We start from the raw sequence: 16,186 nt of genomic DNA, 5'->3' as shown, positions 1-16,186 counted from the left end.
TGTTCATCACGCGACCCTCTGTTCCTTGAGAAAGTCTTGCTACAGAGGAAAAGGCAGCACGAGCCAGCAGAATGCAGGGCGTGCTCTGTGCCCCGGCGCCGATGTGAGCTCCTGATCTCTGAGGACCGTGCACCGATGGGCAGTGTGTGGACACCCCAAGGGCCGTGAACCTTGCGCTGTCCTCACTTACCAGGAGAGCAAAGCAGGAAAAAAAAGACGGTGATGAATACACCCCGGTCACAAAACAACCAGTGACCGAACTGGCACTTGAACGCAAGAATTCAACTGAACGGACACACCGTCTGTGCAGTGGAGGGGCTCCCCCAGCTGCCGCCCAGCTCTGTATCAGAGGCACGGCCCTGTCAGCGCATGGCTGGGAAGGTCTGGGATGGGGGTCCGGTCCAGGGAGCAAGGCATCCCAGTTATGAGGCGGACTGTCTGGTCGAGGGTTCCGTCCCGAGGCACGGCGCTTCCCCTGAGGATGGGCACACCCACGTCATTGTCCTCTGGACACAGGAGGTGTCCTGTCCCGGCGAGGGGCACTGTAAATGGGAGGAGGGCGCCCGAGCAAAGGTGGGGTATGTGGCAGAGTGGTGTCGTGGCCAGTGTTTGCCCTGCAAAGTGTCCTCATGCACAGGACCCGGGCTCTCAGGCTCTGGTTGCACATCTGGAAATGGGCTAACCACACAAGCTGTGGCTCGCGGGGATGTCTGTGAGGGCCAGGTCACAGGATCCTAAACCACTGCACACACCAGGTGGCGAACGAACCCTAAGAGCTCTCTGAATGCTGCTGGCTACGGCTGTCAAAAGTGGTTATATCCCGAAATCGAAACTCTACGGCTCTGCTTCAGTAATTTCTCTTCCTAGAAACTTCTGTGTCTCATGGAACAAAGTTCGCAGCGCAGCGAGCAAGACACAAACGAGAGACAACGGCGAGCTCCGGTGGCCGTCGCAGGTACCGTGGAAACCGCACGCCGCGCTCGAGCTCCCAGTGGCTCCTGTACTTCCCCGCACACGCCAGCCGCTCGTCCTTACCCAGCTGTGGTGCTCACCGTGAAGAGACGGGCACTCTCCCCCACACCACAGACAAACACAGCTAGGTTGCACTACGAAACACTTTCGCTTTCTCCGATGCTTCCTTACATCGCTAGGCTGACAGAGGCATGCAAAGAAAGGAAGAGGAATCAGATTTACTGCACACTTGGAAGCTACAATTTCCAAGACGAAACGAGCAAACATATTTTAAAGAGAACAACGAGATGGATATAATGGAGAGAAGATTTAGAAACAACCACGACTGGACGCAGAACTTTGTTCCACCGCACATCTGAATGTAATAGGCTATTCGACATTTACCAGAGACACTCCCAATTATCACTCAGGGACGTAAAACTCCATGACAACATACACAACTTACTGAAACATGGCATCTTGTAGAACAAAGACATCTAACAGGTGCCTATTCTAAACTTTCCTGTAACTGTTCTCCTTGTTGGAAACCAAGTTACACTTTTACAGTATCACCCGAGGGGATGCCGAAGTTCCCGCAACACCTTGTATAACACCAAACAAACCCACTCTGTTAACGCCCTGCTGGACGTGAATGTGAAATCCTGACCTCGAATTGGATTGACAACCTCTCACGAATCACTGTGCTGGTTACAGGAGGGTGCCCTGGGCAGGTACGTGATAAAAACGGGCTTAGGGGCAGGTGACAGCTTCACGTTGTAGGAGTCCCGAGTTTCAGTGTAGAAGGCAGTACTTGTGCTCAGTAAGCCCGTGAGATTTGGAGTCCTGAACGCGAGTGTCGGCACCGCAAAGCGTGCTGTCTGCATCGAGCTTCCGTTCATCTATGCTCAGTGCCTTATCTCTTTGGAAGAAACACTTCGTTTACAAATTATGATCTAGATCGTACCCGTATCCACCTGTACTATACAGCGATACGCTAACGACAATTTATGACTATTGGGGCAAAACCCCACTCTCTAATGACAAATGAAGATACAGGAGAAACAACACGAGCCAGCCACGAGTGACCACAGACGCGCCAGGGCAAAACAGCAAAATGACAAAACACAAACCACAGAACTTTTGCCCTGTGTCTCCTTCCAGCTAGCACTGCGTCTCTGCTCCCAACCAGAGTTCAAGTCCTCCAGAAATCTGCCCCTACTGTGTCTACACAGACTCTGGAACTCGGGCGAGCGGGCTTTAGCGCAAGGGCTCCTGGACCAGACCACCGTGGTCCTCGGCCTCCACCTTGCCTGGCCCCACCCAGCACGACCAGGCCACCGGTCTCCCTTTCCCTGAGCACCTGGCTCACTGAGCTCCTTCCACCTTGTGACCGCTTGCTCTCTGCCAGATCTGTCTCTCTCTCTCCACTGCCACACTGGGAATTGCCCAGAGAGCCACCCTTGGACTCTGGGGCTATCCACAGGTGCCCATCTAGGGACTCGTCAATCATCTGTCAAACAGAAATAGATAACTAACACACATCTCACCTTTTACTTCCCATTCGCTGCTGGTCTCCCCTCACTACACTGTGCACACATAGGGGTGCAGGCCTCTCCTCTGACTTTTTATCTATTTATTGTCTTCTTTGTTTTATTTCAAGTGGGGGAGGAGCAGAGAGAGGGAGAGAGAGAGAATCCCAAGCAGGCTCCAGGCGCGGTCAGCGCAGAGCCCCGTGCGGGGCTGCGGGGCTGCGGGGCTGCGGGTCTCGATCTCACCAAACCATAGATCGTGACATGCGCAGAAATCAGCAGTCAGACCCTTGACCGACTGAGCCACCCGGCGCCCCTCATCTGGGTTTTTCAGTCATGCTGCACCCTAGCTCTGGGACGATATCTGCACCAAACTTGTTCCATGACTACAGGTGCTCAAAACTTACACAAATATCTAAAAATATAGGCGGCTGAAGAGACAAAGGACAAAAGTACTTAAACTCCAAAGGTGAATTCTCTGTTGTTTAAGTTCGATGAAGACACGTGTTCATTTAACCTTCATTAGCATTTCAAACCCTTACTCATTTGCATTGTGCTGTGCTTAACACTAGGTCCTATCTTCATCCACATTGCTACTTTATACAAAGAAAGAACAAAAGCTCTCAAAAGTAAATTCTAAGGCAGCAAAAGAAGAATGGGGGAAGGGGAAAAGAGAAAGCAGCCTATCAGTCCCTTAGTTCCAGAAGAGCCTCACAGACAGAGGAAAAGGCAGGTGACATTGGAGCAGGCAGGTGGGTCCCACGAGAGCCCCCAGAGGATGGAGGTCCTTGCCTTGGAAGGCTCATGTCGCAGACGGGCCACACGGCCTTTCCGGTGGCGCCGCAACACCGCGCTGCTGCTGGTGCTGCTGGCATCCGTGGGGCTGTCCGCCAGACGGAACCTGGAAGCTGGGATGCTGCTGACGTGCGTCCGCCTGAAATATGGAGGAGAACAATCAAACAAACAGGCGCACACACACACCAAGGTTGTTATCTAGAGAAAAGTGGACTTTGTCAGCCAGGCCAGAACCCATCAATTGGGAACATGATGTCACAGCAAAAGGTCTCCAAGGAAGGCATCCTTGCCCCTGGCTCCAGTGCAAGCCCGCTAGCCGGGCCCTGTGGAGACAGGGTCTCCCGGGCCCAGCAGGTGCAACGCATCCCCGCGGCCCAGACGTCCCCGAGGTGGAGCAGCGCCTGCCCCCGGTCAAGCTGTCATCCTGCGTGTCTGCACCACCTCCTGCCCAACTGACCGGAAAGCACTCCTGTACGTCCCTCTGGCCTTCACCTGCCACCGGCCCACATGTGCCAAGGCCCTTGCTGTGATGCCAGGTGACCCCAGGTTTTCCTCCACCAGCCACTATCGGGCGCCCCAGGGGCATCCGCGGCAGGATCCTCGGGAACCACACCTCGCAGCTCCCGTACACAGGAGGTGGCAATGCGCCCGGTGTTTCCAAGGCAAAAGCGTCTCTGGCCTCTGTGCAGTTAGACTAACAGACAAATGTCCCCCTTGGCCACAGAAGTCTCCAGAAAAGTTCCATGGAGCCCCGAGACCCTAGGGTGGAGTCACTTAATTGGGCTGTCAGCTGCTCCCCTCAGCAAAGGATCTGGGCACGAAGCGGTCAGCAGCTGCGAAGGAGCACCCGCCAGCCCACGTGCCCGGCCTCAGCCAAGGGCTCACCCTCCACACTTGAACCCTGCACGGGAGTCCAGGGGCTCCTCGCTCTCTGGAAAAGAAGAGAGGCTGCCTTCCATTTCACAAATCCTTATGGTCTCGGGAGACAGAACACGCCCATCTGATTCACATCAGCTAAAGAGGGGGCCCCTGGCGTCACCCCTTGTGGCCTGGAGACAGAGCCACCACGACAGGGCGTCTCCTCTGTGGTGCTTCAAGCTCTTCTCTGAGGCCTTTCAAGAAACGTCATTGGCACGTGCTGCCTCAGGGTACTGCTTGTTTCTAAGACAGCCAAGTCGGAACTGCCCGCTGGCCACAACCATCTTCCCCTCCTCTGGTCCCCCCATTCCCAGAACAACTGCTCACCTGAGCTCAGGTGGTCTAGCTTCACCGCTGTGGGGCCACGACACATCGCCAATCGGGGAGAGCCACACACGCCGCCCCGCATGGGACCTGGCATGGTTCGTGGCTCCACCGAGGTTCGCGTGTGTCCCCTGACTCTGACACCCTATCTCAGGCTCCCTGGCTCCCGACCCCACCACCCTGCATCCAGTCCTATCCCAGAGCTCTCTCCCATCTGCCCCGCCTGCGTGTGCAAGTTGGTCCGTCACCTTTCTTTTCCTCTGTAACCCAGACCATGTCATCTTGCTAGAGGAGGACACAAACGGAAGACGTGGCTGTGAGGTCGTGCCAGGAGGGCTCAGCTGTCCAGCCTGCCTGCCGCCTTCTCAGTCTCGTCCCCCCGGCCCCCGGCCGCTCACGGCGACACAGCTCCCACCAGCCTCGCTTCTGCCACCACACGAGAGATCACTTTGTGAGACGGCTTCAAACAGACCCTGTTCCTCAGCCGGTCTCCTGCCCGGTGTCTTCTGACCACAAGGCCACCTGTGACCACGGACAATGCCTCTGCAACCACGGGAGCACTGGGATCCTCTCTATCCTTCTCCTTGGCCAGCTCACCTCAGACGGGTGACGGGCGTGGACGTCCCTCTTATGGCAACTGCCCCAGGGTGCCACCCTCCAGGGGCCTGCACAGCCCCTCCCCTTGAGAACTCCAACATGCACTCGAGTGGCCTGCACCGCATCCACTGTTTGCTCCCTTGGCCTGCTCACACATACCCGTCATCAAGCCCTGGAATGGTGACACTCAGCACACTGGTGTCTTGCTGGCGAGGATCTCCGTCAGCCAACCAAGAGGCTGCTCTGTGCCCGGATCTTCCTGTGTGCTTCTCTCTCCGGACACACATTCGCTCTGCCACCAGTAGTTCCGTGGACAGGGAGGGCCGCTTGGGACTCTACCTGCCCTGACTTCTCTCTCCTACAAGCAGGCTCAACACGGACAGCCACAGCACACCCTCGACTCTCCCGAGAGCCCACGTCGGCAGCCGCACAGACCCCAGTGAGGCCTGAGTGGGCCTGCCTTTGGAGCAGGAGCCTGCTTCCTGCACCTAAGGGGGCCCAGTCAGCTCCTCGAGGCACTGTCACACCAGAATGACTCTCACATGGTACATATTTCCTACAAAGAAGCAAGAAAACCTTTGAATACCTTGCTGACAGTTACTGTCTGCAGGACGCAGCTCACAAGCCGGCTGACCCACTCCCTCACAGGCGACTCACCAACGTCCCAACAGAGTTGCGGCGATTACCTGTCATTCTCCAGTCTTTTCAAAAATATAAGAAACTGCGAGCACTGCGCTAACCCCACCGATGTCAAGGTCACCTTCACAACCACGGCCACGTGTGCACTCCCATGGTGACCCCACTGGCATTGCGGAAGGGACCATAGCTTCCAGGGATGCTGGGCCGAACCTGGCAGGCTGGACCCCTCCTAGCCCCACACCATCACTGCCACACTCGGGGGAGGGAGGCCGCAAATAAACCCACCCAAACACGAACAGAACTTTTCCTAACTTCTACTCCTCCTCCCATGGCTGTGAGCTCTGTCAGGCCTCCCGGTCTCCTGAGATTCCAAACCTAACCTCTGGAATGAGGTTTTACTTCTCCCTCTTGCCACCTACTAAGCTACCGGCTCCCTGAGCTACATCCAGTCCCTCTGCCCATTCGGCCAAAGGATTCCTCTGGAAGATACACAGCAGGTGCTAACGTATGTGTTTGTGAGGTGGTTCATGTTAGGCACGGTGAAGGGCAGTGTCCCCCCCCAGCCCCGCCCCATCATCAGTTAGCTGGTACCTGGAAAATGGATCGCGTCAGACTACAACACACTCAGGGTTATTGTGTGTAACTCTGATCCGGTGCGGGTCATACCATAGCACACCCACGGTTCTACTTGGGAACCATGAGCTGGTTCAGGTCATACTGGTGACAGAGGGAAGCCGCCCCCAGCCGCATCTCAAACAGATCTGTGAAGCGGGAAATGTCATACCTGTGGTGAAGCGAAGAGCCTCTCGATCTTGCCCGCTTTAATATGGCCCTCAGTGCTTCCATTTTCCGTAGAAGGTGATCCTGCAAAGCAGCAAATGACAACGACACTCACTGCAAGCAAGGTTAACTAGTCTTTGCATCAAGAGTCCGTTCAACTCAGAGCACAAACTGGTAGTGGCCAGAGGAGAGGAGAGTAGGGGCGGTTGGCAAAAGAGATGATGGTGAGTAGGAGGCATCAGCATCCAGGTATCAAATAAGGCCGTCTCGGGGATGAAAAGCACAGTACAGGGAATACGGTCCGTGATACCCTAAGGACTCTGTATGGTGACACACGGTGACCACAGTGATGGTGACGAGCACAGAGTCACGTGTGCAATTGTTGAAACGGTATGCTGTCTACTTGATACTGACACCACACTGTAGGTTCATTAGAATTCAAGAAAAAATGGAAAACACTACTTGCATCAAGTGTGCTGAAATGCTGACCATCATAACCACGCTGGGTAAATTCAGCAGTTACAAACCCCAAGACCATTCTCTCCAAGAGTCCTCCAGTAAACACCCGGATCACCAAGTGAACGTCCTAAACCCTACTGAACAGTTAGGTCTCAGGCATAGCAAGGTTACAGAGGAGAAACACCGAGCCACTAGGACTTCTTCCTAATTATGTAGAGAGGAGCAGGACTTTCTGGGCGGTGGGGGAATAGCCCTTCTGTGTAATAGGCACGTGCTCCGTCGTGGACCCTCTGCAGCCCAGCCTCACGTCTGCACACGCAGCACCAGGGAGTAAAACCGACGAGGAGCTTTGGTCACACAACTACCCCCTAGGCAGTGCCGTCCCAGGCCGCAGACACCACCGCACGTGGCTAACTGAGCGCCCAAAATGGGGCTGGTCCCGACCACAGGGGATGGAACTGTGAGACGCCCCGTGGGTTGCAAGGACTGAATGTGGAAAAACATCGTAGAGTAGCTCCTTCATGTCTACACTATTTACATGATACAATAACATGTTGCCTGCATCGGGCTGCGTGAAAACTAACATCACCCGTCTGTTTGACCATTTCAAATGCAGCCTCGAGAACCCTTGGGATGACACCCATGTCACCTGTTACCTTCCTGCTGGGCAACGCTGCACTCCACGAAAGGTTTACGCGAACATTTTAGCTTTCGAGCGAACCCCCGAAGGGACTCAGAAATCTGAACCCCGTAGGCTGCTCGGCTCCAACTCCGCCACGTGCGTGCCATTCAGACTTGCGAGCGTGGGGCCGCTCGAAAGCACAGTGGTGGCTCGCCTTGGAGGAAGTGTGAGCCCCAGAGGTCACCTGCTCCTTTCCAGTCTCAACCGATCACTGAATGAGTGAGAGACGGAAATACCTTCTCACGTTGCATTTCTTGTAACTGTTTTTTCAGATTGCCAACTTCTCCTAACAGAGACTTCTGAGAAAGATACCGACAGTCCTTTAGTGTTGATTCTTTCAAACGTTCCACATGCTAGACCATGCCTACGTTTCTCTTTACAATAACGCAGCACCACAGACAAGGCATGGAGCCGATGGCCATACCAACGAACCGCGTCACATGACCACAGAGTGAAATGCTGTCTGTGAAACTGCAGTAACAGCCTTTACTCATCCTTTGTCCATGTACAATTTCTTCACGGATCACTGTCTGACTGTAAGTATGACAAGTTCCTACGTTTACTTGCAGCAGGTACACTGGTTTGTACTAGCTTTTAGGGTCTGTGATGCCTCAGTCACTTGGGAAACCTGACCTAAGTTTCGTACATATACTTCCAATCTCACATACAACCTTCTACCGAAAGGCTGGCCCCAGTGATCAAGGTAGAACCTCACGTGGGGTATAATAACGCACCTCATAATGGGTTTTACCCAAAACAAGTGTGTCGTGAAATTAGCATTGCTCACTGGTGTCTCCAAGTGACAATCTTAGGGAAGATTCTGGGCTCATCTACAGGGACACAGGTGTAATCAGAACCGGTAGTATCAGGTCCGCATCCAACTGTCCCCACCAGAGCTTCTCTCACAGAGATCCTATGATACTGCTTCCCTCCCGTTACACCTCAAGTGTGTCCGTTATGATGGTGTAAGAGTCCAGGCTTAGACTCTTTCCAACCCAGATGAAAAGAGGGAAGGCAGGAGATGGAACAGGAGATACTCTGTTTTCAGCTGGTTAAATGCTTGACAGAACTGCGCACTCCTACCGGTCCGTCTGGACAAAAGAGGTAGAAATTAGCTCCCCAGACAAGAACCAGGCTGAAGGTTCCAGCACAGGGGTGGCAAACGAGGGCCTGCCGACCACATCCAGCCACCGCCGGGTCCTATCAACAAAGGGGTATCGGCACACGGCCCCTCCCCTTAGTTATATACTGCCTATGGCTGTTTCTGTGCCCATCTTTGATTAGCATGAAGCTAGCTTACTCCTTACGTCTCAGTTAGTCTCAGTTAGTAAAGGCCCAGACCATACTCCTCTTCTAGACAGTGAGACGCACCTTCCCGCACGCATACGTCGGGCGGGGACACGACACTGGGAACTTAACGTAGGCCTGCAGTTTTTCCGCGTGAAAGAATCATTTCTACTTTCTACAGTGGCTGTTAGCCTCTGCTCCACGCTGCTCCTCAGGATCACAACGTGAGCGTCTCCTCTGTGAGGACGGGGGCACTCAGCCGCTGTCTCTCATAGCCTACCTTATCTTCTGCAGCAGCCATTCTTTCCTTTAGATGACGCTGAAGACGCTCGTCAGATTCGGAAAGGAGCTTGTCAATAGTGCTGGACAGATGTTGATTAGTCTCTTCCTTCAGTTTTTCTCTCTGCCTTACCTGAAAGAGAAGACGCAGGCTTCAAGCCAAAGTGCGAACACCGGCTCAGGCGTGCGAATGACCAGCGGTGTGACCCACACGCACGCCATCCTCGGCTGCCCCTTCCCACGGCACTCTTTGGCGTGCTTGTGCGTCACTGCCAGCACCGACCTAGCGGGGCACACAAACGCAGGAACCTGCTTCCCAGGGGTCATCACTTAGCAGGTCCCTTTGTTTCTGGGAAACAAAACACGCATGGGCCCTCACGAATGTCCTCATTGTTAGCTCTCAGATGGGCTCAGGAGGCAGATGTACATGCAGGAAAGAGCATATTCTCAAGGGGATCAGCTGATCTACACACGGGAGGAGGCATATTCCGGGGCGGAAACCCAAGCTCAGATCTGGCCTCAGGGGGAAAGAAATGAATCCATTGACAAAACCCAAAGATAAAAAAAAAATCCCCTTTGGGAAAGATTCAGTGTTTTTCGTGAAATTCACACATCTCCTGAACGTTTTGTAATGGAAACTTGTATTTACCTCAAGTAATTTCCGAACGGAACCGCCAAGTTCACGGGTCTGTGTTTTATAGAACTCTCATCAATCGTATGGTTTAAAAACTTGTTCCTACCGCATATCCTGAATTAACCCAAAACAGAAGCGGCGAGGACAGGCCGGCAGGATTCAGGGGCTCCTGCCGGGCGGAGGGCCGTGGGGTACGGAGTACACATGTGCCCTGCAGTCGGGGGGCCCAGGGAGGAGGAAGAGCCCACAGGACACACCCGCAGGCTAGGCAATGGACAGTCCCTCCAGGCTCGGGCTTCCTCACCTCCAAGCCACACCTGCTGGCACCTCTTTCCTTGGGAGCAGGCAACAGAAAGCACGACCACCACACCTCACACGCAGCAACGGCCGTCACTCGGAAAAGACCCTGGCCACCCCACAAGAAGGGATCAGCACCCAAGTATTTTTCAAGCAAAGCAGCTTAAAAGTGTCCTTGGAATTGTCTCAGTTATAATAGAATCCTTATCTCAACACCTGTCCCTCCAAACTACCATACAGTCCTAAAGGCAATGAAGTGCTTCTCTAAGTAGGTGAGGTGGAATTCTCGGCCCAAGAGGCTAGCGTCTGGTTGTGCTCGCTTGTGTGCATGTGTCATGGCGGGCTGGGGTCGGCCAACGCGAGCCGTCACGCTGGCATCAGAAGCTTCACTCCGCGGAAACTCATGTTTTATTCTCTGACCCTGAGGGCCAAGCACACGAGTGTCTGGTGTAAGTTAAGGGTGAGTGTTTTGAGTTTTCTGGTGAAAACAAAACCCGATGGCCTTGGATGGACGTCCCAAGTTGGGGAGGCGGCTGCCTGCTCTGTCTCCTGGGTGTTTCATGTTGACGTCCGACCAGCTCCCACAGGGAAAAATCTCAGGGGATTCAAGGGACACGGGCCTCCCTTTCGTCAAGGCTCGATGACGCTATTCCTCTTCTTAGGAACATCTACCCCGACCTGTGCCTTTACATCTCAAGTAGAAATTCAGGATGTGGGGACCAAGGTCAGGCCCGTGACCTGATTTCAGGACCTCGGTGTCATGTCCTAAGGAAGGAGACCCCTCCTCTAGGCTGCCCTACCCCAGGCCAGTACCTCCGCTTTGGCCAAGGGACACCCACGAGGTCCCGCGTCAACCGTGAGTAGCTGCTAACGAGCTGGTGGGCACAGTGGGCTGTGCGGGTGCCTCCACCCCTAGGCGGCACTGCCTACGGGGCCCCAGCGTCCAGAGAACATTGTCCACAGGCTAGCAGTGTTCACTAGCATCCAACTCGCACAAGAGTGCACTGTACCCCTGATGGGATCGAGAAGGGGCCTGGCGTCCACGTGGGGAGAAGTGGGAAACAAGGGACCACTCCCTACCCCCACACCCCCAGCCTGCGCCTCATCCTCAACCACCGCCAGGTGCGCGGCTGCTCCGCCCGGACACGTACCCGCTGCAGTTCTTGGTTCTTTTCCTCCAGCTGGGCCTCCATCTGGCGCAGCCTTTCCTCGATGTTGCCACCCCTCTGCTCGGCCTGCGGGCGACAGCAGGGTCAGAAGAGCTGGCTGCCCCACCACACACGCTGTGCCTACGCACGACATGCTGTGAGCGGCCTTCTGCCTGCTCACAGTCCCTACAGGCCTCATGCGTGCCAGTGGGAAGCAGTGGGCTTCCATGCTGGTGACCGGGGGTAGGCAATGGTCTCGTCCCCACCCCGGGTCCCGGATCCTTGGACGGTGCCTCGTCCCCCGGGAGACACCCCTGGCCACTCAGCACGGACAGGAGGAAGCAGCAAGCGGAAAGAGCAAACAGGCGTGCTGCCTTCCTAAGCTGGGAAGTTACTTCCAACAATTTAGCTTCCTCAGCAGCACACTGTCCAAAGACAAAGGGTCGGGCTACACGGCTGACCAGGGACAGGAGAGAGGACAGGTGAGAAAAGAAATGGAGACTTGACATGCAGATCACAAAGGAGGAGAGGCTCTGTTGGAGCCTGGGCCTGTGGGCGCCCAATGCCGCCTGCCCGACTTGATGGCAGCCTTGAGGGTCATTATCCCGTGACGAAACCACCCCCCTTCCCACTGGGACCCTCACTGCACTGGAACCGGTGACACAGAAGCACCGACAGGCTCCCTGCTACAGGTTCCCTCAGCCCAGGTTCCGGAAGGATGGACTGGCTGCCCAGTCATGGGCTCCCTCGTCCTGTGTGCATCACTCGATCCCAGCACCGCCCACATCATGTCTGGAAACTACCTCTTCAACTGCTGCCTTCCTCTGTGGGTGGTGAGGGCTGTGAGAACTGGGAGGGCAGGGACTGTGTCTGGCACGTTCCTCGACTCTATTTGTGGAACCTCCGAGTGAATTCCTTAAAGATTTATTTCTTACAGGGGTGTCTGGGTGGCTCAGTCAGTCGGGTTCTGACTCTTGGCTTCAGCTCAGGTCATGAACTCAAGGTTTGGGGCTTCGAGCCTTGTGTCAGGCTCTGTGCTGATAGCATGGAGCCTACTTGGCATTCTATCTCCTTCTTTCTGCCCCTCTCCTGCTCATGTATGTGCCCAGGCTCGCTCTCTCTCTCTCTCTCTCTCTGTCTCAAAATAAATGAACATTTAAGAATTTTTTAAATAAAAAAACGATTGTGTTTGAAAGAGGATAGGATTTTCTCATTTCTCGGAAAAATTCTATGCTTTTTTTGTTTTTGTTTTTGTTTTTTTTTCCTTCGGTAAGCTCTACACCCAATGGGGAGCTCAGACTCATGACCCTGAGATCAAGAGTCCCAAGCTCCACTGACTGAGCCGGCCAGGCACCCCTGTCCTTCTCTTGCCCAAGGCTACTATCTTGAGCTTTGAGTCGCTGACTTAACTCTGAAAAGCAGTGAGTCTTAGATGCAGCCAACGGCAAACTGCACACGTCGGACAAAACCGGAGGGAACAAAACTGGGGATGATGCCTGCCGTTTGAAAAGCATTCCAATGTCAGACAAAGAAGCACCGAAAACAGATCTCAGCTGGTTCGCGGACTTTGGCACGCCGACGTTACCGGTGAGAAATGAGATACAAGAACGGACCGCCATGAAGTTGACATTCCCACCATGGGACCCAGAAGGAAACGGGGGCCCCACCTTGCAGAGGGTGGCCACCCTCTGGGCCGGCTCGGCTTCCACCTCGGGCAGCAACTTGGCCTTCCTCGGGGTCTGCTGCAGCTTCCGCTCCGCCACCTCCAGGCGCTCTTGCAACTGGCGGTTTTGATCCGCAGTCTAGGAAATGAAGGCAAAGCATCAAAGTGTAGCAAGTCTTCTCTCCGTTTCCATTTTTAATAAAGTGAAACAAAATCTAAATGCAGAGATCTACTGTTAGTTCTGACTGAAGCCAACAGTTTGGTAGGTGCTTCAGAGTAAACCTTTCCTTTCTGCGAGGAGTCACCCACTGCCTTGGTCCTCCGTTCGCTACGCAAAACATGTCTTGCCAAACTCTTTGCTCTTCTTCACTATCTTCAAAGAAGTCTTTCCAAAGACAAAGTTCCCACACATTAAAGAAAACCCATCTTCTGGAGGAGCTTGCTCGCTCTTCCTGACCAGTTAAGGAGAGAAGGGTTCGGTCCTAACCCTTCGTAAACATATTTATACTGGGGTCCGAGGGCTCGCTACATAGGACATTCTGAGGTGGGCACATCAGCCAGCACAGAGCTTCTGAGAGCATGCCTGATGCCAGTTGAGTTCTTTTTGGAAGTGTACCATTATTCAACAAAAACACTCTCCCTCTTGACCAAAAACGTGGAAAACTTCAACGTGGAAAACTTAGACACGAGATTTTTTGTTAAAGGACTTTTAGGGAAGCCGAGGTGGCTCAGTCAGTTAAGCGTCCACCTTCGGCTCAGGTCATGATCTCATAGCTCATGGGGTCAACCCCGCCTCGTGCTCTGTGCTGACAGCTCAGAGCCTGGAGCCTGCTTTGGATTCTGTGTCTCCCTCTCTCCCTCTCTTGCCCTCCACTGCTCATGCTCGCTCTCTCTCTCTCTCTCTCTCTCTCACTCTGGCTCCCTTTCTCAAAAATAAATAAGCATTAAAAATATATAAAGTCATTTTAAAAATCATGTATAAGGTGAGGTTTTTGCAAGGTTAACGTGTGTTCCCACAGACTCCTTCCATCTTCTGTGTGCATATAGCTCTGTGTGTATATACAGACCACGTATCATGCTTGAAAACCCTCCAAACAGCATTCCTCCATGTCATTTTAATGGCTTCCTAGTATTTCACTTTGATTATCATTTTGGGTCGACTGACGCATTTGACAAACACACCAGACAAAGCTCACTCTGTTTCCAAGAAGCTGGATGTGGTTTTCCTGTTCAATGCCGGATGACCTGAGACAACCAAGGAAGAGACGTGCTGCTTCCCAAAACACAGGGTCTCACATCCTCACGCCAGACTGTGCTTCTGCACCTGCCATTCCCCCCGATCTCAGGTACTACCCAAAATGGCCAGCTGCCTACACATTCCCGGCCACTCCCTGCTCCTTTGGAAACAGTGCTGACAGGCAACAGAGTAACGTGCATGTAAGACAAGACAAAGAAGGAATCAAGGAGGGGAGCCCCATAACATGCTTCCATAAAATTCGAAAGAATTAAACCCTGGACGTTGAAGTAACCCCGCTGGTCAACACAAGTTTCTAAGATCCTAAAACCTTGACATTGACACTTGGTCCTTAACTTGACTTGTAATTAATAAAAGTGGAATGAAGTCCAACGAAACCAACGACCTGTCGATGCAGAGAGTCCTTCTTTGCCATCTCGTTTTCAAGTTTCTCCTTGAGGTCGTGCAGAGAGGTGGCTTTGTGCTGTGCCCTGAGGCAGCGCTTCTCAAGGGTAGTGATCCTGTCTTGCATGTCTTCCTTCTGGGCCATGGCCTACAGCAGGTATTTCAGAGGGAAAACAGGGAACGAATTAGCGTACGACACATTAACACACTCCAGACACAAAACCCGGGCGAAATCCTCATTTTCCAAACAAACAGAAAAGTAGCATCCTCGGGGCACCTGGGTGGCTCAGCCGGTGTCGCTCTGTGAGTTGGCGCCCCGCGTCAGGCTCTGTGCCGACAGTGCGGAGGCTGCTCGGGATTCTGACCAGTTACCCAGGCTTATTCTTTCCCATGTGTTCAAAGACAAACGGATAAGAAAGTCTCCCGGAAGTCACAACCTCGGTTGCCTCCGGACACCGTTGAGCTTTCCACAGAACAGCGACTTGCCTCTGGAGGCACACACCATGAGACAACCATCCTTTTTCCCGGGGAAAAGGCGGATGAAATCTCATCCAATTACCACAAAGTTGAAGCAGCAGTGGTAACAAATGGAAGCCAAACTCCACCTTTCATATAACTGGAAGTCATCTTCTATAGCCTAACCCTGTAACAACATTGTATCCCATGGTATCTGACACTGCAAATGGAACCAGAACGTCCTGCCCTGCGTTTCTTGTCCAACACCCGAAAGATTCCTCTTCCAGCCCTCCGTGTTTCCTAAGCAATTTATGTCAGCAGTCTCAAGAGTGAAAGTGATGAGTCCTAAGAAAGGATTTTCTAAATTCTCTGCACATTGAACTCTGCTGAGGGGTCTCTCCCCACCTCTGCCAAACAACAACTTCACTGAACAGGTTCTATAATTTCTGCAAATACTTTTGTTTTAAATTCCGACCCGATCTCACCCACACTAAGGTACTAAACAGACTGCTCGTGCACTTACACCCTCGAGGGTCTGACAGGGTCTTCCCGAGGTGGCACTGCTGGGCTGGGGGTGGGGTGTGCGGGGACTGTCCGCAAAGGGCAGCTCACAGTGACAGGAGGAGGCACAGAGAAACCATCCTACCCTTACTAGTCCTCTGTGACAATGATCAGATTCCCATCGACGACCACACGTGCAGAAGCGGCCGCACTCCTCCATGACCTTACACCAGGACCAGCGGGCTACCCCTCGCTCACTCTGACCGTCACGACCAGGAGCACGGAACCCCTGGGAGGAGGGCAGGGCGGCAGAGGCGGCCGTGACGGCCCCTGGCAGAGCCGCCCCCGCAAGGTCGTGCCCCCGGAAACGCCCTGGCAGCACCACGCTGGTTCCTACGTGCCGAGTGTGTTCCCAAAATGGACCGAGAGCACGGCATGGGCCAAGCTCAGGTGGCCCACACGCCACACCCGAGGCCACTCCGCCGCCTGCCCGCCAGGCCTCGGCAGGGGAGAGCCCAGGGAGGACAGATTCCACCACGCAGATGGGGAGGCAGCCCGCCCAGGCCCCGGAGTCACGTCCCGTTCTGCTGCTACTTCTACCAAACTCC

The 16,186-nt window shown here is 53.9% G+C and overlaps 1 protein-coding gene across 4 annotated transcripts in view; it reads right to left on the bottom strand.

Annotated features, from left to right (window-relative positions):
- LOC147575923 (liprin-alpha-1-like) overlaps window positions 1–16,186 on the bottom strand; it is a 547,540-nt gene that overhangs the window by 472,410 nt on the left and 58,944 nt on the right. For all 4 annotated transcript variants that reach the window (XM_086679732.1, XM_086679730.1, XM_086679733.1 and 1 more), the window contains 3 exons: window positions 14,623–14,769; window positions 12,987–13,121; window positions 11,323–11,406 (listed from right to left, as the gene is read on the bottom strand). In XM_086679732.1, coding sequence (XP_086535858.1) covers window positions 11,323–11,406; window positions 12,987–13,121; window positions 14,623–14,769 — 366 coding nt within the window. The remainder of the gene's footprint in view (window positions 1–11,322; window positions 11,407–12,986; window positions 13,122–14,622; window positions 14,770–16,186) is intronic.

The sequence above is a fragment of the Puma concolor genome, chromosome D2 (assembly GCF_028749965.1).
Source record: "Puma concolor isolate L17-30 chromosome D2, mPumCon1.1.hap2, whole genome shotgun sequence".
NCBI classification, from domain to species: Eukaryota; Metazoa; Chordata; class Mammalia; order Carnivora; family Felidae; genus Puma; species Puma concolor.
This window is presented reverse-complemented; position numbering and strand designations above follow the sequence as displayed.